Here is a 27,840-nt window from a genome sequence, read left to right as displayed (position 1 = left end):
GGCTTGAAATGGTAAAGGAGAGCCCATGAGTCTCCTACACTGTTGAAAATGCTTTGTGTGTTTAACCCTAAATCTTTTGCCTTCCATGCATAGTGGAATTTGCTCTTGAAGTTGCTGCCAAGTGTCTTCCCTCAAGTCTCAATTCCTTTCTCTTGCAAGTTTGGATGAGCAGAATATCTTGAATTTGTTGCTTGACAATTCTGTAGTCTCCACAACCTTCCAGCTGTCTTTCCTTCCAGTCCATGACTTTCATATCACCCAAGCAGCTCTCAGTTTACATCCTTGAGTATTTCCTTTCTCTCATGATGCAGTACAGGAAATGTACAATCTAGGTGTCATTTCTGTTTTTTTCCCTCTCTCCTTTTCCATGTGGATTTAGTTGAATTACCTGAATTTTATTAACCTTAAATCCTTTGTCTTAAGTCTGCAAAAATTAAGTCTTTTAAAAGAGATTGGCCTTATACTGCAGAATGTTCCATGTCCAAGGCATGCCCTAGTCAAGTTCCTGAGATGTCTTGTGTTTCCTAACCTGAGCATTCTGTTTCAGGTGCCAGTTGCAAAGTTTCAAGAACTGAGATACAATGTTGCCCTTATACTGAAGGAAATGAATGATTTGGAGAAGAGGAGTATACTGAAGATCCAAGACTGAACACTTTTAAATTGGGAGTTTATGGAAGAAATCTGAAACCCTCAGCATGTTTTGTGAATGCAAAACAGGGGACCATCACCACTTTGCCTCTATGAACTTCAATGTGGTATTTATGATGTCTGCTGTAAATATTTTTTCTCAATTCAAGTGTTTAAAAGCACAGGCTCTTTTTGTAAGATTTAGAAAGAACAAAACATTTATCTAAGAAAAAATATAATGCTCTTTGTGAACATTTTTGCGTGATTCATCAAAACATTTTTTTAAATAACTGTCTTAATAGATGTAAGAGTCATTTATTTCTGATTATGATTCATAACTAATTTTTTGAAAGTGTGCTACCGGAAGCCCTATCAATGTGTATGTATCATAAGAAAGCTCTGCATTATTTCAAATAAAAATAAAATAACAAACCCACTCCTGCCTTCTAGTATGACAAATGTGATCTTGGGTTTTGCATAAAATTGTTGCCTCGTTTCTTACTAAGTGACTATGGTTTAGCTATGGATAGTTAAAGGCTAATTTGGAAGAAAATTGGAAGACTGTGGATCAAGACAGAAGTATCATCTGGGCTTCCAGGGCTAATTCCATATAATTACAGCAGTGGAAAGGTGAAATCTGTTTCTTTAGCTGGTTGATCAGAATGGGCTAAATAGCTGTTATCTCATAGTTTTGTAACTGGAGATGCCTGCCTCTTGTTTCCTGTGTTGCCTGTGTGTTTGATTCCATGAAATCAGCTGACATCAGGCAGAAACCTCTGACCTGCAGTGGTGGTGAGCAGCAAGAGGCAGAGATCCTGTAGCCCACTCCAGCTCATCAGTCATGCAGGCCAGACCCCAGGATGAAGGGCTGCCTACAGCTGGGATGGAAGTCACAGGCAGGAGGATTTCCAAGCCCCCAGGCTGCGAAAGCATTTAAGCTCAGGCTGGAGTTTCCTGGGCTGCTCAGGCAGTTGGCCTGGATGGTCATCGTAGGTCCCTCCCTTTGTACTGGAATAGTCTGTTCTGAGTTACTCCTTTGGCCTGTGAGTTTACCTTGGAAGGACTCCCTTAATGTGAAACGTGTTTCAAGTCTCATTTAACCACATGTATGTTCCTAAGAGCTTTGCCAAAAAACTGATTAATTCCTTGCTCCTTGCCTGAATGAATTTTCCCCAGCAGCAAAGACATGGAGGCTGTGAGCAATTGCCCAAAGACAGCAGGCTGTGGCTCTGGAACTCACTTTGTCAGAAGTCAGATGTACTTTAGAAAGTTCCACTGCTGCTGTTGAGCATTGGCTTATTCCAGCTAATTACAGGGTTTCTATCACAGTAATACCACCCATATTTGTCTCTTTCATGTTTTATGGTTGTAGAACTTGCCTTTATCTTCCTCACTCCCTGCAGAAAATTACTGAAATTAAATTGTGGGTTAAGGAGGCCTTTTACACTCCCACAGATGTTTGTGTAGGAAAGGATGACTTGCCTTTTGGATTTAAAAAATCACAACAAGCATAGTAAGGCTTATTTGTCACACTTCTAAAGAGGAGACTTCTTTGACAGCAGTCCATACCAATCTAAAGATAGATGAATAGCTGTGGTCCAGAAAGCTTTTAAAACCTGGGCAAGAATGTGTCCTGTAGTTTCAAACAAACCATCAGCAGGATTTTAAATTGTTCAGAAGCTTCCTGTTCCATTTGCTTTGTAGTGGACTCATCAATAACTTCAGCTTTGATCCATACTGCATCTCAGTCTTTAACCTTCCAGGTGAACTGTAGACTGCATTAATTCCTCTGTGAAGCTGGTTTGTCTTCTGGCTTACCACAGGCTGTGAAACAAAGCACACATCCTTGTGTTCCTTGTTACAACACTTCCCTTCCAGCTGTTTAGGCTCACATTGTTTCAAACTGAAATGGATCTCAGCTGAGCTAAGTGAAGTTGTTTCTGACAACGGGAATTCTGCTGCATGGAGGTGAAATGACCTGTTGCTCAAGGCAATTGCAATGTCATTTCTTACTGGTCAGAGCAGAGGAATCCATGAATACCTTCTAGACAGAATATATTCATTTGGTGGTTCTGTAACAACAATTGCTCGTGTTCTCCAGAACTGGAAAGGCTTCTTGACTGCATTTGTCATGTTCTCTGGACCACTTAGTCTTGAATTTGTCTTGCCACACATTAAGCAGCAGTTTACTGTAATTGGAGGTTACCATGTATGCTGATGGGTGCTTGAAAACTTGGGGTGTTCACTGCTCTGTACTTAAGAATTAAAAAAATTTGGCCTTTCCTCCTGAGAGATTAGTAAAGAAGTTGTCACCAAAATGGCTAGTGGGAGTGCATAGCAGATAGTTCCTCAGTTTTGCTAAAACGAGAGTCTTCAAAATATTGTTGGGGTTTTCAGAATTCATAATGGATTACTTGTTAAATATTTGTTCAATGCTGAAATATCTTCTTTCTTCACAATTAAAATACCCTGGAATTTGAATTTCACTGAATTTCTGGCTGTAGCCTTGCAGAACAAAAGTAACCTTCTAAGAATCTGGGTATGTCTGAACAGAAATTATTTTATCCCAGTCACTCCAGGTTTGGTTACGCTCCAAGGGCACGTTGTGAATCCCCCTTCCAGTGTCACACAGTGAGAGACACAGCCTGAGTGGGATACTTGCTTTGTCGGGCCTGAGGTCTTGTCAAGCTGATCACCAGTCAGTCATCAATTAAGCAGGCAGGGGTTTGTGTGGGAAGGGCTCTGGGTTTTTTTCTTATTCCACACTTCATGGACCAGTAGGTAACAAGAACCTTTTGCAGGCTCTGATGGTATTTTTCCTTGAGAAGCAGCACCCTGTGATAGCATTGCTCTCTTTATTGGTGCCTTGCATTTATTTAAACTGGATCATGTATTTGTGTCTTAATTGTAGTGATTTTCTAACCATGGCATATGAACATAAACTTCTCTATTACACTTTTCTTTAATTTCCTTTATAGAGGACAGAACATTATGTCTTTTCTTTCAATATTAATTAATTTTAAACAGATTTAAAGTAAAACTTGGGCTTAATAGTTTCTCAGCGTAACATGTGTGTATGATAGCAAGGATGTTCAGCCCATGAAGGAGGAGTCACCATAAGCAGAATGAAGAGGTAAAGATAGTTGCCAAAAGTCACTCAGAGGTTCAGTGGCAAAATAACACAGAAGAACATACATATCTTCTCCTCTTGTTCCCTATGCACATGTTAGTGCAGCTTCCTGACATAATGGTCAGGCTTCCTGCTTGGTGCTTCTCTGAAATTGCCTCAACTGCATGGGCCGTCAGTCAGAATCTGTTCTTGCTATGGACTATTACAGCACGTGCAGAGCACGTGGAAATAAAAAGCCATCTGTGGCAGTATTTGTGATGTGACTTTTCACATCCCTTCTTCCACTAGAGAAGGAGCTCTGTCAGGTGGTTTGAAATTTCACACTTGGGTTAGTTGTGTTTGAGAGGGGAGCAGTGCAGGTTTATTGGTGGCTTTTGTGGACTCAAAGCCTGATGCACTTTTTTGATTCAGAAGAAGGCTGAAGAATGTAGTCATGCTCTCATGCTGCCTGTTATGCCAGCCATTAACTGCTGGAAGAAGATCAGTATTGTGTTCATTGTCATTAAAAGGAAGAAATTAAGCCTCCCTTTGCAGAAAAATCATACAAGGGAGATGTGCTTTTGCAGAGTGAGTCACCTCCTCACTTTAACTTTTTCTGTTTAAGTAAAGGATAAATCCGTTCTTGAGCTCATGAACAATGCAGGTAGGCAGGAGGGTGCTTTTCTGCCTCTTTCTTTTTTTCTTTTGCCTTCTAATCAAGTACACCTCATGACCTACTGCTGCTCCAAGTCCATGAATATATGTATGAATGTATGAAAACTCTATGCTTTCAGGATGTGTTATATAAAAACACCCCAGCATATCTAGATTATGTATGATCAATTCACACAGCTGTTTTTGCTAAAAGAGTCTCTGCAGAGCCAGGCCTGATATCAGAATCAAATATTTAGTAGTTGTTTGACTTATAGTGAACAGTAAATTAGTATCTTGGCTTTAAAGTATTTAGCTGTTAGTGACTGTACAGCTCACTCTGTACCTGTCACACCCCACCAAGTACTAACATTTACCAAACACCACACACACCAGGAACTAGGGGAGGCAGAGCCAGCTGGTTTCTCCCCTGAAAAAGAGGGTCACAGAGCTGTTGCCCATGGGCCATCTGTCATAAGGTCTTAACTATTTGCAGGCTTGGGATAAAGCTCAGTGTTCTGAACCCTCCTAAGCACACAGCTCCCACCACGGGGAGTAGTTCATAAGCACAGCTGCTCTTTTCCCTTGAAATGTTTCAGCTACGTCCTGCTGGTAGAAGAGAATTCCCACAAGTGCATTTCCCAGTGCCTTTTTGAGACTCCTTTCAGTCCAGAGTGCCCAGACTGCCAGCCAGCTCTGCAGATGCTTTCATACACTGAGAATAGGAACTGTGCAAGTCCCTTGCAGAGCACAAATGCTGATTGCATTTCCAGTGATAAATCCATTCCCCTTCCCTATCTTGAATCCATGTTCTGCTAGAACCCCTCCCTTTATACCACGAGTTCTCTCTTTAAGTGTCTGCTATGTAACTATGTAAATACTGGTGGCGTATCTCTGGTAGAGATTGTCACTGCATTGCTACTGGTAACCAGTGGTTATGTCACTTTCCCTCGCTTGAATAGGCTTTGACTCATAGTGGTTTTCAGGACAATGGTTATAAAATAACACACTGAGGGGTTGCTGAGACTATAGTTTTGCAATAGAGACAACTGCTGACCTCAAGGCTACAAGAAAGCATTTTTCTTCTTTTTCTTAAGGGTTTTGTTCTTTAATAGCATGAGATTTTCTTGCATGGAAGTTTGGAAAACAAGAAGTCTATGTTAGAAGCTGGAGCCTGGAGAGAAAACCCCACACTCCTGAGCACAAACGCTTATTCTTTCTAACTCTTCTGAAGCACTGTTTAAGTGAAGTTTTAAGTGCTTCAACTGTCCCACCTTTCTTTGCTTTACTTGCTGGCAGCCTGTGCCATACTTTAGATAATTATCTAATATAAATGATGGCAGAAAAAAGTACTGAAACCAGTGCTTATTCAATTCTTTTTCTAATTAAAGGACTTGCTTGAGAACAGCAGTTAGATGTTAAACTTTTCCTTTTTTTTTTTTTTAAGATTCAAGAACCCTAGAGACAAAGACCAAATTTTTGGCAGATGCAAAATATCTTCACATCACAGGAATCAAAGGACAATTAAAGGGTCTGATGGCTGGCTTCTGTTCCCAGGTACATATCTGGACACAAACATCACAGAATTAGTGTGTATCGTTAAAAGTTAAAATCCAAATTTTAAGCAGCTTTAAACTATTTTTTCCTCTTTAAATCTAAGGTAATCTGAATTTTCTCAAGCATCTTCCCTAAACAAGGTCTTGCAAAACTCAGGTTGCCTCTCCTTTCTTTCATCTTTTCTCCTGTCCATTCAAGCTCCACAGGCAGGGCTTGTCCCTTAATACCTGCTTAGCTCACACAGTCTAAACTGGGGAATCCAGACACTTCTGCAAGTAAGAAAATGGAAATTAATTCCTTCATCCCCTCTCTGGAGCTTCGTGAGGAGGCTGATTATATCAGTAATAGGATATCATCAGAAATTTCAAATTCTGCAGTGGATTTTAAGACAGTGTGAAAAGTGCTCTATATTTTTAGAGCGTAAGTGTATGTATACATAACATGGACATTTCTGGTAACTGTAAATATGCATAAAGCTGCAAACAAAAAGCATTACACAACTTCTTTTAGAACAGCTTCTTTTCTGTAGTAGCACAGGTGATTTTCTCCCTAGACTACATTTAGCACAGACAGTTACACAACTAGTGCAACTGTCTCATCTAACAAGAATTGGTGGGAACACGCAGATTGAAAGGGTCAACAGGGCTGCTGTTAAATAAAACAAAGATACATCAAAAGGCATGTGCTTTTCATCCGGAATCTGGCACGGACAGGTAGAGCCGTGCAACATGCCACACTGCAAAACTAAATAAGCACAACAATGTTTTCCTTAGTTGCTCTATAAAACCAGGAGTACCTGACATGAAAATAGCTTCACTACTCCGTAGATTCCCGTAAAGAGAATGATTAACTGTGCAGCTACAAAGCTTCGCGATTCCAGTTCTAGCAGGAAATGGCATTCTCGCCTTTCAAAACCACTTGGAGCCGAGGTTCCTTTCGCATTACACGAGGCACCAAAACACCGAGCCCTGGAGCAATTCCGCGTCTCTCCGAGGCAGACCAGCGGCTCACACCGAACTCCGGTGTGCCGGCGGGCAGCGCTCCACAGCCCCAGCCCGAGCTCTCCGCACGGCTCAGCCCCCGCGCCGGGGGAAGCGCCGGCGGGACGGGGTGTCCGAGGGGCGGAGGAGCCCTCCGGGGGAGCGCCAAGCCCCAGGGCCGGAGCGGGGCAGCCCCTCACGGTGCGGGCAGCGATCACCGGGGCCGGAGCGGGGCGGCCCCTCACGGCGAACCCCGGGACCGGAGCGGGCGGCCCCTCACGGCGAGCCCCGGGACCGGGGCGGGCACGCCTTTCAAAACCACTTGGAGCCGAGGTTCCTTTCGCATTACACGAGGCACCAAAACACCGAGCCCTGGAGCAATTCCGCGTCTCTCCGAGGCAGACCAGCGGCTCACACCGAACTCCGGTGTGCCGGCGGGCAGCGCTCCACAGCCACAGCCCCAGCTCTCCGCACGGCTCAGCCCCCGCGTCAGGGGAAGCGCCGGCGGGACGGGGTGTCCGAGGGGCGGAGGAGCCCTCCGGGGAACCAGCGAGCGCCGGGGAGGGGGACGGCCCCTCACGGAACGGGCAGCGAGCCCCGGGACCGGAGCGAGCGGCCCCTCACGGCGAGCCCCGGGGCCGGGCCGGGCGGCCCCTCACGGAGCGGGCCGGGCCCGGCGCGTTACAAAACCGCCTGGTTTTGTAACAACCTGCGGGCGCTGCCCAATGAGCGCCGCCGCCGCCATCACGTGCCCGCCTCTATATAAGCGGCGGCGGCGGCGCGGGCCGCTCCCGGCGCGGGGCGGCAGCAGCACCATGGGCCGGCGGGGCCGCGCCGCGCCCGCGCCTCACGGCGTCCCGCCGCGCTAGAGCCGCCGCCATGGGCTCGCACCTTCCGCCGCGCCCCGAGCCCCAGCTGGTGCTGCAGCTGGCGGCCGGGGCTCTGCAGGCGCAGAACTTGGAGGCGCCCGGTGGCGGCCTGGGGCCCGAGTGGCAGGTGCTGCTCGGGCGGGCGGACGCGCTGGCCTTCGGCGGACGGCTGCACGAGGCGCTGCCGCTGTACCAGCTGGCGTCCCGCCACCAGCAGCTGCAAGCCGAGCAGCTGGAGAAGCTGGTGGAGTGCCTGGCGCAGAGCGTCCGGATCAAAGAGGGACTGCCCGCCGCCGGGCAGCCCGCGGCACCCCGCGAGTGGGACGTCTTCAGGTGCCGCAAATGCCAGGGCTTCCTCTTCGAGCCCGTTTCCTTGCCTTGCGGACACACGTTCTGCAAAAAGTGCCTGGAGAGGGACCGGGCGCCCGAGCCCCGCTGCGTGCTGTGCAAGGAGGCGGGCGGCGCGGCGGCCGGGCAGCTCCTGCGGGTCAATGTCATCCTCAGCAACCTGCTGACCAAGTGGTTCCCCTGCCAAGTGAAGGCTTCGCAGCTCCGGCACGAAGGGAACCTCCTCTACAAGGAGAAGAAGCTCCAAGCCGCCCTGCAGAAGTACAACGAAGCGGTCAGCCTAGGTAAGGGCTCCCTCTCCCCGCTGATGGTCCCCGGCTCCGCGCTGGGAGAGATAACTTTCCACCGGCCGGGGCTCGCTGGCTCTCCGGTGGCTCTCGTTCCGCCGAGCCCGGGGCTGGGCCGGGGATACCCCGGTGTCCGGGAGCGTGCCGGGGACGCGCTCCCGCTCGCCGCCGGCTCCCCGGGCCGGGTCCTGGGGCGGGTGTCCGGAGGGGCCTGGAGGGGTGCCCCAGGAAGGGGTCTCGGCTCTTCGGCCCGCGGTGAAACTGGGTCAGGAGAGCAGCGGTTGCGTAAGCCCGAGCCTGCGGTCCGGCTGGGCTCCCCCCGGCCGGCGCCGTTGATCCCCGCCGAGCAGCCCCGGGCGCGGAGCAGCCGCTCGCAGCCCAGCGCCGGGGATGTGTGCCGGGCTGCGGGCGTGTCCCGCACCCCCGGCCCGGCCCCGCGCTCCCTCCCCAGCGCCGGGGAGCGCCCGCGGGGCTGCGCAGGAAGAACTTTTGATGCGGTCCTTTTCATGCAGTTTGAGGAAAAGTGACTCACGGTGCAAGTACAAAGTAGACGTTAAAGGCATTATAGGGAAGCGTTTCGCTTGAATGAAAATGTTTCCGAGAAAAGTGCCCAGCCTTCTCCCAGCACGCGCTGTGTCTCGGTGCTGCAGTGGGTGTAACTCGGTGATCATTGTAACGCTACCTGATTCTTCGTGCTGTCCCTTCTCTTCCCGTGTTTTGAGCTCTGGCATGAAAAGACCCTAATTTATCACTTAAAAACTTTGATGCTACCAATTTTGAAACTCTTCCCTACAGTATCACAGCATTCCTCCTGCTGTCTTAAATTCCTCCTGTGTGTCTCTACCAACCATCTGATCCTCAGTCAGTGTTGGTAATTTATTGTGTGAGTGTCTCAGCATTTATTTATGCAATGTTCTCTGCAGTTATATAAGACATGGCTGGCATTTTGTCTGGAGTTGCCCAAAGAGGTTTCCAGATTTAATTTAGTGCATAGTTATTTAAAAACTGGATGTTTTCTGGTTTTGCGCAACTTGGAAGCACCAACATGTGTTTAAAAAAAATTTAAAATTGGGGAATAAAGCTTATGTAACTAATTTCTTTTTGCCTAATCAACCACTTTTTCTATTTCCTACAGCTCCAAATGACCACTTATTGTATAGCAACCGGTCCCAGATTAACTCCACTTTGAAAGCTTGTGAAGATGCGTTGCACGATGCAGAAACGGCGTGCAGGCTCCAGCCCTACTGGTTGAAAGTAAGTTCTGACTCCAGTTACTTTTTTAAAACCTTGATAGTGCCCTGAAATGGTTAGAATGGTCAGGCAGTGGAATCTGAGGGAGGCTTTAAGTCCTGTAACTTTTGGACTCCTGCAATTTGCAGACATTTAACCTTTATATTCTTGAGCTTCCTGGGGTGAAGAAAGAGAGTGCTAGTCCTGTAGAATGAGCCATGCTGTTATCTTTGACTTGGATAAATACCACTTTTGTGAACTCTGTAAAACTTGGATGCTAAGGACAAAATGACTATTTTAGAAGGTGGATGTAGGAGGGAATTAGATGCTTCCAATATCACTTGGGCTCAGGTGCTGTGAGAATCATACTTGCATGAGTGGAAGAATATCCTGTTTATGCTTATAATTTTCAGGACTGTTGTGTTTAGATTCCCAGGCACTGGTGGTGTCTAGGTGTAAGACATAGTTGTAGTGATTTTTCCTGTCTAACTTTTCCTTCTTCAGAAAGATCTTTTGTACTTTCCCTGTGGTTTTATTGCATATTCTCTTGACAAAAGCTGCAACTGTGGATGTGTTTCCTTGCAGGGTCACCTAAGGAAAGGACAAGCATTAGCTAATCTGGGGAAAACAGAAGAAGCTTTAAGGGAGTTTCTATTCTGCCTTGCTCTAGATACTGGGAACAAGACAGCCAAGTCTGAGGCACAAAAGGTGAGTTCCCTAAATCATCTGGATCTGCACAATTGTTTTCAGGCGCCTCTTTTAAAGGAGGATATGATTTTTTTATTTTCCTCTCTCTCATTACTGCAGAGAGCAGGATGGAGATAAAAATCCAGACTGTTGTTCACATTTGAGTTGTGTATTGCTGATCTAAGATAGGAAGGTAGCAAGAAAATATACTCAGCAGCCATTCAGTGGAAACAGTTACCATGTTAGCATCAAAAAATTTGAAGGAAAACGGAATTGTTAATAATTGCCACCCACAGACTATTGTAATTCTCAAATTTCTAATTGATTCCTAGCCTGGCAATCTATTCCCAATGCTGGAGTGCAGAAGAGGGGGAGTTGCTATTGAATGATGTATCAGGCCAGAGACTGGCAGAACACAACACGCAGCACTCATCAAACTCCACTTGGGAGCAGCAGCTTCCTTCCTACTGCCAGTCATGCTGCCCGGGTGTCAGTGCGTGCAGGAGGTGTGAAGGAGGAAGCAGTCAACAAAGGAGGAGCAGTTTTAAAATAGATTTTTAGGGTTGCTAATAATTAATGCTAAATAAGTAAAAAAATGGATCTGCACTGAGGCTTTTTTCAGATGCAACCTACAATGTGTGGGAATTCTTATATGGCTTTTGTGAATACTACTGTTTTGCCCACCCCTCAAATTTCTGATATCTTGTCAGTATTTTGACATTTGATGATTTTTTTGTTGTTTGTTGTCATAGTTAAAAGGCTCTGTTATGGCAGTAAAAATATAGTAGTTTTATTTTCCTTTATGACAGTGTATTTATGCCATTCTCAGTTACTGGTGGGATGGGAACATTAAGGTTTCTATGTTTTGTAGCACATAAGGCTTTCTAAGCACAGTAGGATTCCTGCAGTAAAACTCTATTCACAAAGGTAACAGAGCATAACCTGAATGGTTGCAGTGAAATCAAATTTCACTGAATGGTTGCAGTGAAATCAAATTTCTATCTCATTTTATATATGGTTGAGATTTCAGCCTCTGAGGACTTTTTTGTCACTGAGGTTTGAGGGCTTTGTTTGCTTTTTCCCCCAGTGGGTTCCATGCAGTCTTTCATTGTCATTATGTCATGGTTTGTGCTCACAGTCATGCTGGAAGACTTTCTGTGCACTAGAGCAAAAAGACCAGAAACAAACAGATATGTTTCTGAATTCTGACTCCAAATAGCCGTTTCCAAGACATTTAATTTCTGAGCAGTGGGGTTCTGAGAAAAACTAGGCTTCTTATGACTGAAAGAATTACTCGTGCACTCATCAGACACAGAGTTCATCCATGATGCAATATTTTACTGGGTCATTTCCAAGGCTGGTCACATAACAGTGACATACCAGGTTTTACCAAATTCTTTGGGTGCAGTTGTGATGTTCTGCTTGTATTAACTGTCTGCCTGTGTTAGTTTGGACATAGTGTGATCCTGTGAAATCCTTTTTGGCTTTAAATAGAAATCTCAGCTGTCATGTGGCTTCCTCAGGCATCAGCAGGATCACCTCAGTAGTATGTTGAAATTAGTTTTTGAAGTGTGAATCTTCTATTTAGGTCTGTTTCTTTCCTTAAATATTCATCTGATAATCTATGCCATACAAGAGGCTTCAAGCTGCTACTTGAAACAGATTCACTTATTTTCTCATAGAAAATGAAAAAAAAGGCATTTTTCTACTGCCTACCTTTTTTGTATTCTCACATAAGTGAATTAAAAATAGCTACAGTTTACAATATCAGACACATTTACCCAGCTGATCTTGGATTAAGCCTGTGAGATGAGTGCTTTCTGTACTAGTAAACTCCACTGAAAGATGATGTGCAGCAAAAAAAAAACAAAAACAAAACCAAAAAAAACCACCTAAAAACCAACACAACAACCTAAAAACATTTCAGAAAGATGTTAACAATTTCTGGTGAGCCCTGAACTGCAGGACAAAGAGGACAAAGGCATGTGTGAGTCACATCACAGAGAATGGTTAATAACTCTGTGGGCTTGTTTAACTCTGGAATTGTTTCTTGCTGTCTGTTTGGCCTGTATTGCATTAGCTCTTGCACTTTTTGTTCCTACCCTAGTTTAAAGGGCTCTTTAAATGGTTTTAACAAAATCCTAGATGCTTCTTTCAGCTATTCCCTTACTTGCTTTTTCATGTAGAGGTTGCAAGGAAGGAACTAAGCAGTGAAGTGTTCTGTTTTATATCACAGCTTCTACTTAGTTTGTTTTCACTCATCCCGGGAAATGCTCAGGAACACTTACCCGATATCCTGCAGCTGTTGTCACATCACTCTAGATTAAAGGGGAATCTCCTAAATTCAGTGGGATCTGGAGGCACCAGCCATAACCTACAAAGGTTGCTCAAGGTAAAGATCAAGTCTGATGTGTGGTTCTTAATTTGTTGTGTGTTTTGTGTTCACATTGGGAAGCCTTCTCTCCTTTTTGCCTCTGGGAGACAGGAGGATACATTTTCTTAAATTTTTACTGCGTTTCAGAACATACAAAACAGTGTGAACTTACTGAAGTCTTCTTATTTGACTTTTTTTCGTTAACAGAAGTTTTCTGATAAATTTTATGTCAGATTTGAGTGGGTTCTACTCCTGTAATTGTTTTTAGGTCTTTCAAGTAGTTGGTAGTGGAAAGGGGCCTCTGTAGATTGGCTCTAGATACCCTCAAAAACTGTGAAATGCTAAAATCTACAGCTTCAACTTGAGCTATAGCTGGTGATGCCAGTAATGAAGTCATTCTGTCCTCAGTCTGTACAATACTTAGAGGTTATTGTAGAGCTACATAAGATATGTTAGCTACTTCATAGTTTTGGTTTTGCAGCTGTAGTTTTGTAAAGGGCTGCAGAAGTTTACATTCATAGGTTTGTAAGGATCACTTCTGCTTTACTGAGACCTGAATGAACTTTGGGATGGGGTTTGCATATATGGTATATTTAGGAGAAAACTTGGCTAGTCCTTACAAACAAGTGGAGATTTTGAGCTGCCTTGTTGAGACTGATAAGAAACAATCAGTGACATTGCCCCATGGAAAGGCTGTTAGGATATTCTGTCAAGAAACCCTTTTGCATGACTTTCACAAAGCCATTCAAGGGAGAGTTCACTCATCTTTCTGCATGTTACACATCACAATCCAGTCTTGGGTCCATCCAGGGAGGTGATGTTACAAAGCTGACAGGTGATGTCCTGTGCAGTGGCTGCTCACAGGATGTCCTGTGCCCATAACAGAATAAACCCTGAATGGTTTATCCTCTGAGAAAGGAATCTGCCTTGCAAGTGGAAGCTCTGGGCATTTTCTGTCTTATAAATTTTGTATTTTTTTTACTGCTTCCTTAAAATGAACTGAATTGGGTTTTTGTTTTTCTGTTGGTGATACCATCACCAGGATGTAAACAATATGCATTTTCCCATAGGTTCAGTGATAACAATATATTTAACATGAGATCTAGCCATATTTCTGCCTGAATCCAGTTTTACAACCTTTGAGCTTTAAAGCCACACAAAAGGGCTAAAACCACTCAGTGGTGGGGAGGGGAAATCAAGTTTGTTGGTTTCTTGCCTTTTGAAGTTTAAGTTTTTTGAATTAGGATTAGCAATTTTCAAACTCTTGCTTCTTGACCTACAATGTCCTTCCTGGTGAGCTATAATATTGAAGATTTTTGGCAGGTTGGGTTTTTTCCTTACCAGGTTGTTGGAAGATTGGTCTAATGTCAGTCCTCTCTTCACACAGGTCAATGTGGAACAGAAAAAGGGTTTTTCCATTCAAGAGGAACCAAGTGTAACTACTTCTGGTAGTTTGAGGAAATCTATACAAATTACAGAGAGCAAAAAGGACTGCTCAGAGGAGGAGAACAAATTCACCTCTGTGCCAGAGTCTACTTTTCTCCTCTCTGAGAAATGCAGCCTCCTGAAAAGGAAGTGCTGCTCAGAGGAGATGCGAAATTCCGAGGTGCCCTGCAAACTGATGAAGAAAGGTATGTTTAATTACAGGACAGGTTCCATGGCATGCCACCCATGGAATCTTTTCTTCTGTAAGATTCAGACAAAGAGGGACCAAATTCCACTTTGCCTTTTATATTTTCTCTTTTGTCTAATCAAGACATGCAGGTTGTGGAAGCTTTACTGTGGATAGAGAGAAAAAAAAGCCTAAATAGGGGCAAAGAAGGTTGGGTCATGTGCTTTTCTCAGCAGAGCTCTGAATATTTTAAAGAACATCAGTGTTGCACATGGTTTTAGCACTTTCTATAATAATTCTAAAAGTTTAAAAGAGCAACCTCTATTTTTTCTTGGTACCTGGCTTTGTTTTCATGCTGTGGGATGTATTTGCAATGGTATGAGAGAAGAATTTGTCTCACTTTAGACTTTCAGTACTAACAAAAAGTGTTTTGACATTGATTGCTAATGCAAGGCCAGATTTATCCCTCTGTAAGTGGGTATAATGTGACCAAAATTAAGGGGAGAGGCACTGATTTGTGCCAAGGCTGAATTTCTTTGCCTAGAAATTACTCTAATGATGCTTCATGGTTGAGTAAGTTGCAAGTATATACAACACACATTTAAATATCAGATGCTGGTGTAAATACATGAGATGGCATTGTGTTTGCATGGTTCTGTTCAACTACATTTATTTTTTTTTCTTATTGATAGACATAGTTGATATTAGGGAAAATAGTACTGGACAACATATTCCATTTGAAGTTGTGGATCCATCAGATTTGGACTGCTCCCTGTGTATGAGGTGTGTTCTTTTCTCACAGATATCTATAGCTTTCCAGCTGTATTTTCCTCCCTTTTATGACCTAGAGATTTTCTAGCTTGCTTGGTACTTATTTTTGCCTGTGACGTGAAAATTAGCTTTTACTGTGGTTGCTACTCCTGTGATGCATTTTTAGACCTTTGGTTCTGAGCACTGCTGATGAATGAGGACTCTTTGGTCTTCTCTGGGTTAGTGATTGCTTTGGAAAGGGCACACAAAGTCACGTGGGGGTTAAGCATGTCAGAGAAGGTGTCTGAAAGATTTGTTCTCACCACTGACACAGTACACAAACCCACAGCTCTCACCTGGGAATTAGTAGAGCTTTTTGTTTGTCAGAAAAGCACAAAATACCTAAAGAGACCACATCCAGTGAATATTTGAGTGTGCATGTAAAGCACTGTGTTGCAGGTATTGCAATAGGAGGATCTTGTGAGTAAGTAAGAGTATGTTTTAACTCTTGCTTAAGAGATGTGTTCCTCACTTTACTGAGGCAGTCACTCCATTTGCTTGAAGATTTCTTCTTCCATTGATGAAAATTGTTGTTAATAAAACAGCAGTTTTTCTTAGGAACAGCAATGGCTTGGTAAAACAAGTAGGAGTTGTCAATGCATCTATTTGTCAATGTACAAAACATTTTCACTTTAGCAAATATGTTATGTGGGGGGGTTTTACTGACTTAGAAATATTGGGAAGGTGTTTCACTTGCTGTAGGGGGTGTTGCTTGGTGTTTGGTTTTTTTAATGACCCAGATTTATCTATAATTCATGTTGGGGTTGGTTTTGCACAATATTTTAAAATTGTTAAATAGCAGATAGCCTCTTCAGGGATTTACTTCTGAAGGCTTGTGTTTTGAGAAATCTGGATTTTGTTGTTTGTATGCAGAGGAGGAGGTTTCAATTTGTTTCAGACAAACTGAAAGCTTTGAGGACCAACTGCTGTATTGTCTAATTTGCTTCTGCTTGGAATAAATCAGATCTGCCCCCTCTCCCTCTGCCTGTCTACAGCTGAAATATGTTCCAAAAGTTTGTGCAGCTGTCAAAACACTCAATAATGCAAAGAGCAAAACTTTCCTCTAACAGAAAGCCACACAATTAGTCTTAGATGGTTTAGTGATTCTGCTTGTTTATCATCATGTCCACAAAGCATTTTTCAGATGTTTTAAATAAAAATAATTCATCCTACTTTCTCATCCTCTGTTAAATCAGAAACAGCCAGACTACAATACATTTGTAAAGGAATGACCCAAGGATTACTGTTTGCCTTACAGAATAGAGGATGGTATAGGTGCTGTGCCTGGAATTGTAGTCCCAAATGCAGGCTTTGCCTTAGAAGGATGTTGGCTTTGTAACATCACTGCCCAAGGAGGGCTTGTGCTCAGGAAAGCTCTCCCAAGATCTTTCTGGTTATTTATGCAGACCCATTATAATTACTTCCTGCCATGTTCTTCAGAAGCCTTTTGGGGTTTTGGTTCCTGAATGCTTTGGACTAATTACCTAGTAACCTACTGACCTGCTCACAATTAACTGCAGGAGCTGTTATTAACCTGTTTGTCTGTTGGAGTGGCAAAAATGTTATTGATCTACCTTTGCTCCAGCAGCAAGCAGAAAATACAAAGTAGTTAAAGCAAGGTACTAGTGAGAAAAGAAGGAACATTGTTCTGCAGCAGCTTTGTTTCTGTGTTACAGCAGCTCAAAATAATGCCATGGCAAGTCTTGGTGTGTAGTGTTCCTTTCTGCAAGTCATGGAGCTTGTCCAGGTCCTCTTGGAGTAGTTAGGAAAAGCTGCTGCTGGCTTTTGTTGGAGCTAGGGCAGGCTCAGGAATCTTAAGAGGAGTATCTTGTCTTTGTGCTACATTTCAGATGAAGTCAGTCCCTACCAAATAATTACATATGCAATGCAGTGCTTACTGGAACATGGGGTAGAATTTAGTGTTTCACATAGTTTAAGTGAGGTTTTGTTCATGAAACAGTTAACAAATGTTTTCAATTACACCATCAAGTTGCAATAAGATAGGTGTGGCATTTTAGATACTATTTCATATGTTCCATTGCTTAAATGTCAATGTTTTTAGTAACTAATGACATTTAATGAGCTCTCTATAGCAGTCTTGTTAAAAGCCAATTGCGTTCTTAAATACACTCATCTTGTCAAAGATGCTGATAACCCTGGGTTTATGTGTTTTAACTTCCATGTTTAACAGAACATAGTGTACTGTTTTGATACACTAATACTTTTAAGAAAAATTAATTCACTTAAATTATAATGAGAGTAGTATTTAAGTCCTTAAAATGTTCAGACAGTATGTTATAAAATACAGTATATTCCAGACAATTTAGTTTTTAGATTTGAATGGTTTATATTTTTAAAAAAACTTCTGTATTATTTACATCTCCTTAAGGTCTTTATTGACAAGGAAACATGACTTTCCAGTATTACATAATCATAATAAGGAAAAAAATCTTTACATGAAAATAAGTGTCATAGAGGTCCTTGAAATGGGTAAAAAATAGGTACCATGATATTCTGAGGACCTGGCCTTATATATTTAAATATTCTTCCAGATAAAACATGAACCTCCTGCCACTCATTTTCCAGAAAAGCAGTCCCTTGAAGGTTAAAAACTCTATTAAAAGAAAAAAATACCCATTAGAGCTGGCAATAATAGAATCATGCCAAGTCCCAGTATATTGTAATTACTCATGTGGGCTATTACTGCAAATAGGTATTTTGTGCTTAGCTCTACTCATACAAGTAATCACAAAATTTTGGTAATAGTTGTGGAAGGATTGCTCAATTTCATTAGTGAAGTCAGATGATCCAGCTTCTGGGTCTGTTTATTGCTCACACAGGAAAATTAAATGCTGGCTTGTTGGAAATTTGTGACAATATTGTCCCTCACATTCACTGAAGTCGGAGTTCATGGGCTGCCTTTCATGTTGGGTGGCAATAACAAAGTCTGTAGGCTGAATAAATACAAAAGTTGGTTGGAGAAATTAAAAGCAGGAAGCAACTTTATCCCTGTAGTAGTCAGTAGTTAAGTTAGTGAATGAATTCTGGGTTTTTTTGGTAGCACCTTTTTTCTTTTACTTTAGTACACGATATTGTTGTCTTTTTGCTCTTGGATTTTCCAATCCAGGCTCTTCTATGAACCTGTCACTACACCTTGTGGACACACCTTCTGTCTCAAATGTCTGGAGAGGTGCCTGGATCACAACCCAAAATGTCCCCTGTGCAAGGAAGGGCTCTCAGAGGTAATTCTTGGATTTTTTTAGCATAAGTTCAAGTGCAAGTGATAGGGACCACTTCATCTTCAGACAACCTTGATATTTCCCAACACAAAATAAATATTTCTTAACTCAGGAAGAAGGTGACTTTTAAAATGCTCTTGTGAGTTGCCAGGCTTGGCTAGTCTCTGTTCGAACCTTAGGACCAGGCCTGTGCTTAGAAAATCTGTAGGTGATTTTTGCTTTCCAGATTTCCTAAGTGAATGTCTGTAACACAGGGAATAGTTAAAAGAAAACAACTCTTCAGTGGCAAGTTTGAGAGATGATAGACTCACAGACATCAGAAAATGGGGTGATGCCCTTTGCACAGGCACCAAACACTGAAGTGCTGGATGTTCTAACTGCTTGTGTGTGTTCTTACTGCAGTGCTTGGCTATGAGGAAATACTGTAAAACAGTGCTAATGGAGGAGCTAATAGCCAGATATCTTCCAGAAGAACTCACTGAAAGGAGAAAGATTTATGAAGAGGAAATAGCAGAGCTTTCCAAGTACGTAATCCATTTATGTAAAATCCCATCTCTAATTCTGCTGCTACTGGCTGTGAGTGGCTCTGGCTGCTGTGGAACATGAGCTGAGATGCTGATGGAGCTTCTTTCTCTGTACCATGTGATTTCAGAGAACAGGGTTCAGGGGAAATTGTGCTTGAGTGAGCATAACAACTAAACACTGTGCTAAAGAATAAAGAGAAGTAGAAGAAATCCAGAAGTTGCTTTATAAACAAAGTACAAAGCAATGTCTGCTTTCAGTGGACCTCTGTAAAAGGCACAGAATGAGAAGCAGTCAGGATGGGGTTTGGAATATACTGGATAGGGAAGGAATAGGATTAAGGGAAATAAAATAAATAGAAGCAATACCAGAGATCCAATAATGCTTTCACAAGCAAATCCAGAAAGCTTAATGAAAAAACTGTCTGTTATTAAGTGGTATATAATTTTCTGGAGTATTTAGTCAGTTAAAGGGAAAATAATTTTAGCTTTTACCATTCCAGTAAGAATGGAATTAAGCTTTTACCAATAATTTTAGCTTTCTTTATTCCATTAAAATTTTTATTCTAAAGATGCTATAATTTCTATTTAAAGATGTCATCATTTTAAACAATGTGAGACTTGGGTCAGTAGTTTGGTAAAACATCCTATCTGATTTTTCCTTTCTTTCTTACAGCCTAAATAAGAATGTTCCCATATTTGTGTGCACAATGGCCTATCCTACAGTCCCATGTCCTTTGCACATCTTTGAGCCTTGCTACCGGCTGATGATCCGGCGGTGCATGGAGACAGGCACCAAACAGTTTGGGATGTGCATCAGCGACCCTGTCAAGGGGTGAGTGAACAGCTTGGACCCTGTGAGGCACCCTAAGAGGCACCCTCTTAGTCTGGAGCCAGTGGAGAGGTGCAGAAAGATCCATGGCTGTAATGCCTGTGGTAGTTTTCCAGTAGAGAAAGTTTCTTCCTGATCCTGCAGGTTAAAGACATTGAGGAGACAGAAGTTTTTCTCTTGAGCTCTGACTAATATGATGGTCTGTTCTCTCATAACTGAATGTGTGTCACATGTGGCTGAGCTGCAGACCTCCTGTAATACATGAAAAAAAGTGTATTTTTCTCCTGATTTTAAATCTGCTGACTGTTTTGGCACAAGAAATCAAAATGGCAGTAACGTGTGTTCTTGGGCTAAATTTCCTTAAATTATAGGATATGTTTATATCCTTTGTATATTTATAGTGGAGGCTGCAGAGGTATAACAGGACCTTCTTAAGGACTGGCTAAGCATTTACATTGAGCCATTTACAGTCAGTCTTAGGTAATTTGACTTCAATGTTCAACTCCTTAGTTTTTCTTCCCTCTTTTTATGCTATAAACTTACTGGGTATGTATACTCTGTGAAGAGTATGATTTGCAGAAAATAACCCCCTGCAAAGTAAAATCTGCTGAAATTGTGCAAAAACCTTTTTCTTCATGGATTTCTTAGTTCTTCCATAATGCTAATATTCTGAATTGCACTTGTTCTTCTGTACAAACTGACTGAACATGTTAGGATAATGGAGAAGGTTTGTTTCTGATCTGTGTATCTTTGCGTTTCATAAGATGTTTCCTGTATTCCAAAACATCCAGTTAGCATTAATCAGATTAGACAGTCTGAATCTTCCTGATAGTTTTGCAAACAATTGTGGAATAATTTGAACTGGAGCAGGTCAGTGCTATGAACAATGGAAATGAGCTGACATTGGTAAATACCTTTGTGGCAGGGACTGGCTGTATGGCAGCTCTGTGGAACTCAGGGTGGAGAGAATAAGATTTGTTTACTTGCTTTTGTTCTGATTTCAATAGGTTTGCAGATTATGGCTGCATTCTGGAGATAAGAAATGTTGAATTCTTTGCTGATGGTCGCTCTGTTGTAGACAGCATTGGCAAGAGGAGATTTAAGGTGATCCAGCACAGCCAGCGTGATGGATATAATACAGCAGATATTGAGTACATTGAGGATCAAAAGGTAAATTCAGAAATATTTCATTTAAATTGTATTACATTTGAAATTCTAAGCATATATGTTTTTAGGGAGGCTTTTTTGGTAGAAGTTTATAATAAAACAAATTTGTGGTATTTAATAACTGCTCATGGTTAAGGTGGGACACATACTAGTTAGCACAAGCATGCACACACACTGCCCATGTACTGAAGAGGGTTTCCTGGAGGTATTTGTCAGAGGCCCAGACTAAGTGAATCCAGGATGAGATCTTACTGCTCTTCTAGACAGAATAACTGCAGTTTATAAGAGGGTGGAGGGGGAACCCTACACCATTTGTATTGGGGCCATTTAAAAATCCCTATTCAGGTAAGCAGCAGCAGGATTGGGTGCACCATAACCTTCAAAATTGCTTGCATTAATTCTTAAGAGCTTTTGGTATGTAATGGGAAGTAGACATTGTCTACTCTGAGGCTCTACTGAATTTTTTTTTAAAGTTTTGCACAATCTTTTTTTTCTGTTTTTGTGTGCTATTTGTGTAAAGGATTTTTCATATGAAAATCCAGAAACTGCAAATTCTACAAATAGATATTTTTGGTTTAGAATACAGGCAAAGTGAAGAATTTGGATAGGGGAGGGTCATCAGAAGGGAAAACACCAAATGAGCTCTCACTATTTATTCCAGAACTCTTTTGGCATACTTTTTTTTTTTTTCTTTGTCCTTACCCAATCCTGAAAATCCTATGCCTTCCCCAACATGCAGACTGAACTAACAATAACCTCCCCCCTCTCATTTCTCATTCCAGGTGCAAGGACAAGAGTATGCTGCATTACTTGTTCTCCATGACTCTGTCTATGATCAGGCCTATACGTGGTTTAACTCCCTCAAGCAAGCACTCAAAAGTCGAATTCTCAGTCATTTTGGTCCAATGCCAGCTAAGGATCCTGACCCACAGGTATCCACAGTCAGTGGCTTATGTAACTTTTCGGGACAGAAATAGCAGGGATATCCGATAAGCTGGCAGGCATTGTGTTTTAAGATGAAAATATGAATACTCTGCATTTACCCCACGTAAGCTGAGCCTCTAAATTCTGTTGCCACACACCAATGGTAGCACAACTGCAAAGAAAGAGTTTATGTTTAATGTTGATAACTTTCTGAGACTTTTTATCTCGGTGCATTAATCCCAGGAGACTGAACTGCCTTTTTGCCTGCTCTACTTGCCCAGTTAAATGACTGACAGTAAATAGGCAACTGGAAACTTGTTACTTTTGTTAAAAGACTGCAAATAACGGAATATAACAACGAGCTAAATATGAGGTAGTGTCATAAAGTATGGAGAAGACAGAAATCGCAAAGATGTGGGTCAGTAATAACACGGGAGGAAAACAGATTTTTAAAAATCCAGAAGGCTCAGCCTATAAATTGTTGCTGGTAATAGAAATGCATCCTATTTGAACATTCTGTTTTTAGGAAAGGTGCAACTTGTTTGTAACCTGTTTCAGGCCAACCAGTAATCACAAGCCACTAGGCTGGCAACGAAATTATCCACTTGCTACATGGCTATCCAAAACTGCGTTCTCAGAGTTAAATCCTCAAAACCAGGACCTTACCAGCCGTATGAATCCTGACTTCTAATTTCTTTTTTTGCCCCCGCCTGCAGGCTAACCCCAACGGGCCAGCCTGGTGCTGGTGGGTCCTGGCTGTGCTTCCCCTGGAGAACAGAGCCCAGCTGCCGTTCCTGGCCATGAAGTCGCTCAGGGAGCGCCTGAGCGGCATCCGGCGCGTGCTGACCTTCATGGCGCGCGCCAGGCCGCGGTGACGGTGAGCGCCAGAGCTGGGCAGCCCCTGGAGCTTCACCCCACTGCAATAATGTCTTACAGATCTGAGTGTCAGGATGCTTCAAGCCTGAGGTTCAAAGAGAATGACTTTATAAAGAGCAGGGGATGTTTATGGATACTTCAGTAGTTTCCGTTTGGAACTGAGATGAGTATTCAATCGCTGCACTGCTAAATTAATAACAAATGTGATAGAACAAAAAGTGATCTTGTTTGCCATAAACCTTCTAAAAATCTTAAGGGTTTTTTAATTTATTTTATTTTTATTTTTTAGTGGATAAAGGATAAACTGTGCAGTTTAATGTGAAGCAGAAATATTAAGGTTAATGCATTATTTCAGTGAACTGCAAAGTCTTTTATTCAAATGGTTCAGGTTTTATATAGCATTGTGTAAAATAATGTTCACAACTTCTGTTTGATAATTTATTTTTGCACTATGATTTTTTTTTGTTTCAAAATGTATATTATTTATGTGTTCATTCACTAAAGGAAAGTGAGCTGCTCTATTTATAGTGTTTTTACCCTGTATTTATGACTGGGGGCAAAAATTATGATTCTTGCAGTGCACAAGCAACTGCTTTGATAATTTTTCAGTTATTTGTGTTCAAATACTTTGAATGTTTTTCTACTCATCCCCAGTTCTACTGTAGCTTAAGAACGCCCCCAAAACATCCTGCCTTGAAGTCTTTAAATACACAGATTGTCTGAGTTAATTCAAGCACAGCTGTTGAAGGTTCATCCTGTGCTTGTGGAGAGGTTCCTGATACAACCAAACAGTCAAGCACCTGCTTAAGTATTTGGTTGTGCTTGGGTAAATTCAAGTCCTGATGGTTGATGTCAGTGGGAATTGACCATAGTGGTGACAGAAGGATCTAACCCCTAATATTTCACAGAACGGAATAACTTGAAGTTGAATTTTTATCTGAACTCTTTCTTGCAAAAATGGACAATGGCTACAAACAACTGCAAAGAAAGAGCTGCAATATATGGAAAGTGGCTTATCCTAGAGAAAACTGGAAGTACTGGTGTCATTTCATTGTAGGTTAATACATAGTTTGTTTTTGTTTTTTTTTTTGTTCCCATCAATTCTTGTTGCTGTTAAGATGAGTTTTATTTCTTTTAACTGTTTGGTGGGATTTGGCTTTGGAGTGTGTGTATGGGAGGGGGAGGGGGGAGTTATTTTGAACTGTAGGACTCAGAGGGTGGTTTGTGTCACATAAGAAGGAATATGTTGTAATAAATGCTATTTATTTCACCCCAACCTTCAGGCTTCTGTTAGCTTCAAATCTCTACCCAGCCATTGCTTTTCTCTTAAGAGATTGGGTAGTGTTGCTAATAATAGTTATCTCCCAAGGAAGGCAAGGGAATTTTAGTGTGATTACTTCTAGCTATAAAGCAGGTAAAAATAGGGCAGAAATGAGAACAGGAAGTATCTTGGTTTTGATTTTTTTTTAATCAACAGTTGATATATTTGTTTTGCTGCTTTTATTGCTTACAGTGTACCATTTTCTGGGACTGCTCTTACCTCCATCTGATTTTGACTTTCACTGATTTCAATGTGAGCAAAACTGGGCCTTTTTTTCTAAGCTACTCTTTTCCTTTTCAGTGGCAAAAACTAGAATGAAGTGAGAATGTTATAGAATGCTATAAATTTCCTTGGGTTTTTTAATGCAGGATAGCACTCTGCCATTTCATGCCTTTATGAGAAAAATGCAGTAGGATTTAATGTAGTTTTTCTGCATGTTTTTCCATTATCTCATCAGAAATATTTGTTAGTGAAAATTAGTTTTCATAAAGCTACCTTTGTTCCCCTTTTGTTAAATTCTGTAGAACTTTTTTATAAGGGTACCAAAGAAGCAAATGGAAGACAAACATGTTTCAGCCTTGTGGTGCACATGGAATCTGTATCCTGTTTGCATTGAGCTACTTTGGAAATGCTGTAACTTCCTTCCATTCTGCTGGATTGCTGCACTTCCTCCATGGAATGGTATTTGGCATGCTGTAAACAATGTATAAAAACACCTACATCTTCTGAACAGTACCAAGTGATGGTGGCTGACACCTGCTATGGCATTTTGTGTTCATAAGTCAACAAAATGATTTCTACTTGTTTGGAAGTGAAACTGCATTAAATGCAATTCTTCCACAAACCATTATGTACTATTGCAGAGCATAAGTGTCTCATATTGCTCCCACAGGAAAAAAAGCTTCCACTTTTCTTACTCTTATCTGTAAGAAAAGGAGCTTAAATACCTAATTTAAACTGTTTTCTCACTGATGTAATTATTTTTTTATCCTGCACGCTGTGTCTTCTACATAATCATTCTGCCTATTTTGTTGTTTTAGAAAAGATGTCATGGAAAGAATCCTTGATTTTAAAGATGAATATTGTCTTTTCTGTTAGCCTTGAGTAAAGCTGCCAGAATTTCCAAGCAGAGACTTGTGTACATGCCCTGCATCATGAACACCCAGTGCATTTGTTGCAGCCTGGAAACACTGGACCTACTGCATGTAATGCAAGCAGGTGACCTGCATATGCACAACAAATCAAAATTCCATCTGCACAGGTACAGTAGCATTCTTGCTGGGGCTGCTCTATGGCCACACATCCTAGATTAATGGCTAAAGTCTGCAAATTCCATCAGAAATGAAAACCAATACTGAGAAAGATAGATGCTAGAGAGCACAAACCTGTCCAGGAAAAACTGGACAAGGAGTACCCTTAGCCTTCATATTATGCTGAGATGGTAAGGATTCAGTAATGGTGTTTAAAAAAATCTAGGTTTGCCACAGTACCACCGATTTTTTCAGTTGCATAAATAAGTACAAAGATGTAAATGCAACATTTATCACAGGCATGAATAAACAGCTGAACAGATTTAAAAATACCTTCAGTTTAATTATAGAAATAGCATTGATCAGATAAAGTACTAATTGGGGGAATATTTAGTTAGGCTGCTCACATTTTCTAGACACCAAACCCAGTTTTATAACCAGTCTTGCTCATCTGCTAAAAACAAAAAACCCAACAAAAGGAAATCATGATTCAGACTTGCATTTCCTGTGTGGTCAGAAGTATTGATTAATTGTTGTGGGGCATAGGTAATGCACAGGCTGCTTAGACAGTAGTTCAGTAGTTTTAATAATGAAATGATAAAATGGTGTGATAGGCCTTTATGCTAAGTCTTAAGTGACATTCTGGTGTTAGCTGTAAAAGTTCCTCTTGCGTTTTTTCTGTAATTCCTTGAAGTGCTGCTATCTTCCATGACAATGTAGCAATAAGAGATACCAGCTACCAGCTGTCAGACGTGTGGCTCGCCCGTCCTTCTGTCCTGCACCACTGCTCACTGACAGAACACCTCAACCATGGATTTATTAATCCAAAGATTGTTTTAACCTAAAAAAAAAAAAAGTGGATTTGGATGTAGCAGGTCTGTGAATCTGTGCTGTAGAAAAAGAGCTTCATAGAGTTGAGTTCTGGTTTAGATAGTTCTTTTCACAGAATCGTAGAATCCCAGGTTGGAAGGGACCTCAAGGATCAGCTGGTCCAACTTTTCTTGGCAAAAGCATGGTTTAGACAAGATGGTCCAGCAGGCTAGCCAGCCAAATCTTACAAGAGTCCAATGCTGGGAAATCCAACACTTCCCTGGGAAAATTACTCCAATGGCTGATTGTTCTCATTGTGAATTTTTTTCTTTTTAATGATTTCTACTTGGTGCTGAAGTTTTACTGGTGTTTAAATCAATGACAGGAGTTGTATTTAAATGCAATGTTTAGGAATGGAGAACATGTTCACAAACATTTAAAAAAGAAAGTGAAAATTATCTATAGGGGTTTTGTGCATAAAAACCCCATGGACCTATATGCACTTATGGTAGTGCTCCCCATTTCCCCCAAGTCCTACATCAGACAAACACAATCCCTCTTTTCAGCCCCTGCTTAGTTCTCATTTAATTCACAACTGAAACTGTAACTAGTGCTGCATGTAGTTTAGGAGCTGGGGTTTATTTAAAGCCTAGTAAATCACTGAAAGTCTTATGGCAATAGCAAAATGGTAGTTTGGGCAAAGTCACTCTCTTGAAACACTTTGCTAAATAAATATTGTCTGAAAGAAGAAAGAAACTAATCTGCTTAGACAGGATTAAAATGGTGGATAATAAAAACCTGAACTATTACATTGACTTACTCATCCAGGTATCATGTGAAGTGCTTACTGATGTTGGATTTTCATAAGGTCTAAAGTAACCCTCACATAGAAGTGCCTGTATTCTGTTATTGCCATTCTTGAGCTTTTTAATAGTCATAGCCATATATTTTATAAATATAAAACATATGCAGCTTTTAATCTTTACATTCAGTTTGCAGAACAATGGTTTACAGAGCAGAAGTGTAGCAAAAACAATGTAATAGCTTCTATAATTCCCTGATAAGGAACGGGAGAAGTACAAAAATGAGGAGCAAAAGACTATCTGTGTAAGATGTCTTAATTTAGAACCATATACTTGTCCAATTTAATTCCATCAAGCTATGTGGTTACAAGAGTGCCAGAAATATATCTATCAAGCCATTTTAAATAAAATGTTTTGTGGACTTGTATATTCCATTTGTTTGTAAAACATCCTTTTGTGCACTGTAATGAACTTGAAATGAAACTTAAGTTATACTCTCATATCACTGGACAGAATACTGTTCAGCTACCTCTACATAAGTTTGAAGTAATTTGTTTTTTTCCAGATTTGTTTGCATTGTCATATAAAATATATTTTAAAACAATCATAGTCCAAAGAACCTGTATGTGTTTGTAGATGTACTTATAACTATGTTGTACCAACAAAGTCTGTGTGGAGAGTTGTTTCCTAATTAAAATTTTTGTCTTCTTTACTCTTTGGCTTGCATAACAACTACAGAGGCAAACAAATATTACAGGGGAGCTGCTTTTTGCAGGTCTTTTAGATAAAGGAACAAAGAACAACTGTATCCAGCAGTCACACAACAACACTCACTTGAAGTCAAGAAGCCAGACCATAGAAATTCAGTTGTTCAAACCTCAGATGTTGTATAAGATGACAGCAGGTGCTGCTGGTTTTTGGAGGGGGGGAGCTTGGCGTGGTTTTATTTCCCCTCC

The 27,840-nt window shown here is 41.5% G+C and overlaps 2 protein-coding genes across 4 annotated transcripts; one reads left to right on the top strand and one right to left on the bottom strand.

The window, feature by feature from the left end:
* Positions 1-657: 657 nt before the first annotated feature.
* LOC120506118 lies at positions 658-7,669 on the bottom strand. Its single transcript, XM_039717269.1, has 3 exons — positions 7,584-7,669; positions 6,741-7,233; positions 658-2,451 (listed from the first exon to the last, which is right to left on the bottom strand). Exons 1-3 carry the CDS (start codon positions 7,667-7,669, stop codon positions 2,281-2,283), a joined length of 750 nt encoding a protein of 249 aa, XP_039573203.1. The 3' UTR covers positions 658-2,280.
* Positions 7,639-27,596, top strand: LONRF3 (LON peptidase N-terminal domain and ring finger 3). 3 transcript variants are annotated; one of them, XR_005628438.1, is made up of 13 exons: positions 7,639-8,425; positions 9,564-9,682; positions 10,244-10,366; positions 12,582-12,737; positions 14,107-14,350; positions 15,024-15,114; positions 18,269-18,383; positions 18,783-18,904; positions 19,578-19,736; positions 20,741-20,903; positions 21,683-21,832; positions 22,541-24,702; positions 25,120-27,596. XR_005628438.1 is itself a non-coding variant. In XM_039717315.1 (12 exons), exons 1-12 carry the CDS (start codon positions 7,804-7,806, stop codon positions 22,697-22,699), a joined length of 2,223 nt encoding a protein of 740 aa, XP_039573249.1. In that variant the 5' UTR covers positions 7,639-7,803; the 3' UTR covers positions 22,700-27,596. The 3 variants fall into 3 exon arrangements, 2 of the variants coding, with proteins under 2 accessions (XP_039573249.1, XP_039573250.1); XM_039717315.1 differs by having other exon boundaries at positions 22,541-27,596; XM_039717316.1 differs by lacking the exon at positions 12,582-12,737 and having other exon boundaries at positions 22,541-27,596.
* The last annotated feature ends 244 nt before the right edge of the window (positions 27,597-27,840 follow it).

This window comes from Passer montanus, unplaced genomic scaffold (assembly GCF_014805655.1).
Source record: "Passer montanus isolate IOZ18808 unplaced genomic scaffold, ASM1480565v1 scaffold38, whole genome shotgun sequence".
NCBI classification, from domain to species: Eukaryota; Metazoa; Chordata; class Aves; order Passeriformes; family Passeridae; genus Passer; species Passer montanus.
The sequence above is the reverse complement of the archived record's forward strand: the minus strand, read 5'-3'. Positions and strand labels throughout refer to the sequence as shown.

Bases quoted from the DNA above. Each gene is read 5' to 3' on its own strand.
- LONRF3 (XM_039717315.1), top strand. From the start codon at position 7,804: ATGGGCTCGCACCTTCCGCCGCGCCCCGAGCCCCAGCTGGTGCTGCAG. The intron at 9,683-10,243 runs GTAAGTTCTGAC...GTTTCCTTGCAG, and splicing joins TCCAGCCCTACTGGTTGAAA to GGTCACCTAAGGAAAGGACA. The intron at 20,904-21,682 runs GTAAATTCAGAA...TTCTCATTCCAG, and splicing joins AGTACATTGAGGATCAAAAG to GTGCAAGGACAAGAGTATGC.
- LOC120506118 (XM_039717269.1), bottom strand. From the start codon at position 7,669: ATGGCGGCGGCGGCGCTCATTGGGCAGCGCCCGCAGGTTGTTACAAAA. The intron at 7,234-7,583 runs GTGAGGGGCCGC...TGGTTTTGAAAG, and splicing joins CGCCGGGCCCGGCCCGCTCC to GCGTGCCCGCCCCGGTCCCG. The intron at 2,452-6,740 runs GTACTCCTGGTT...TTTGTTTCACAG, and splicing joins TGAAGCTATTTTCATGTCAG to CCTGTGGTAAGCCAGAAGAC.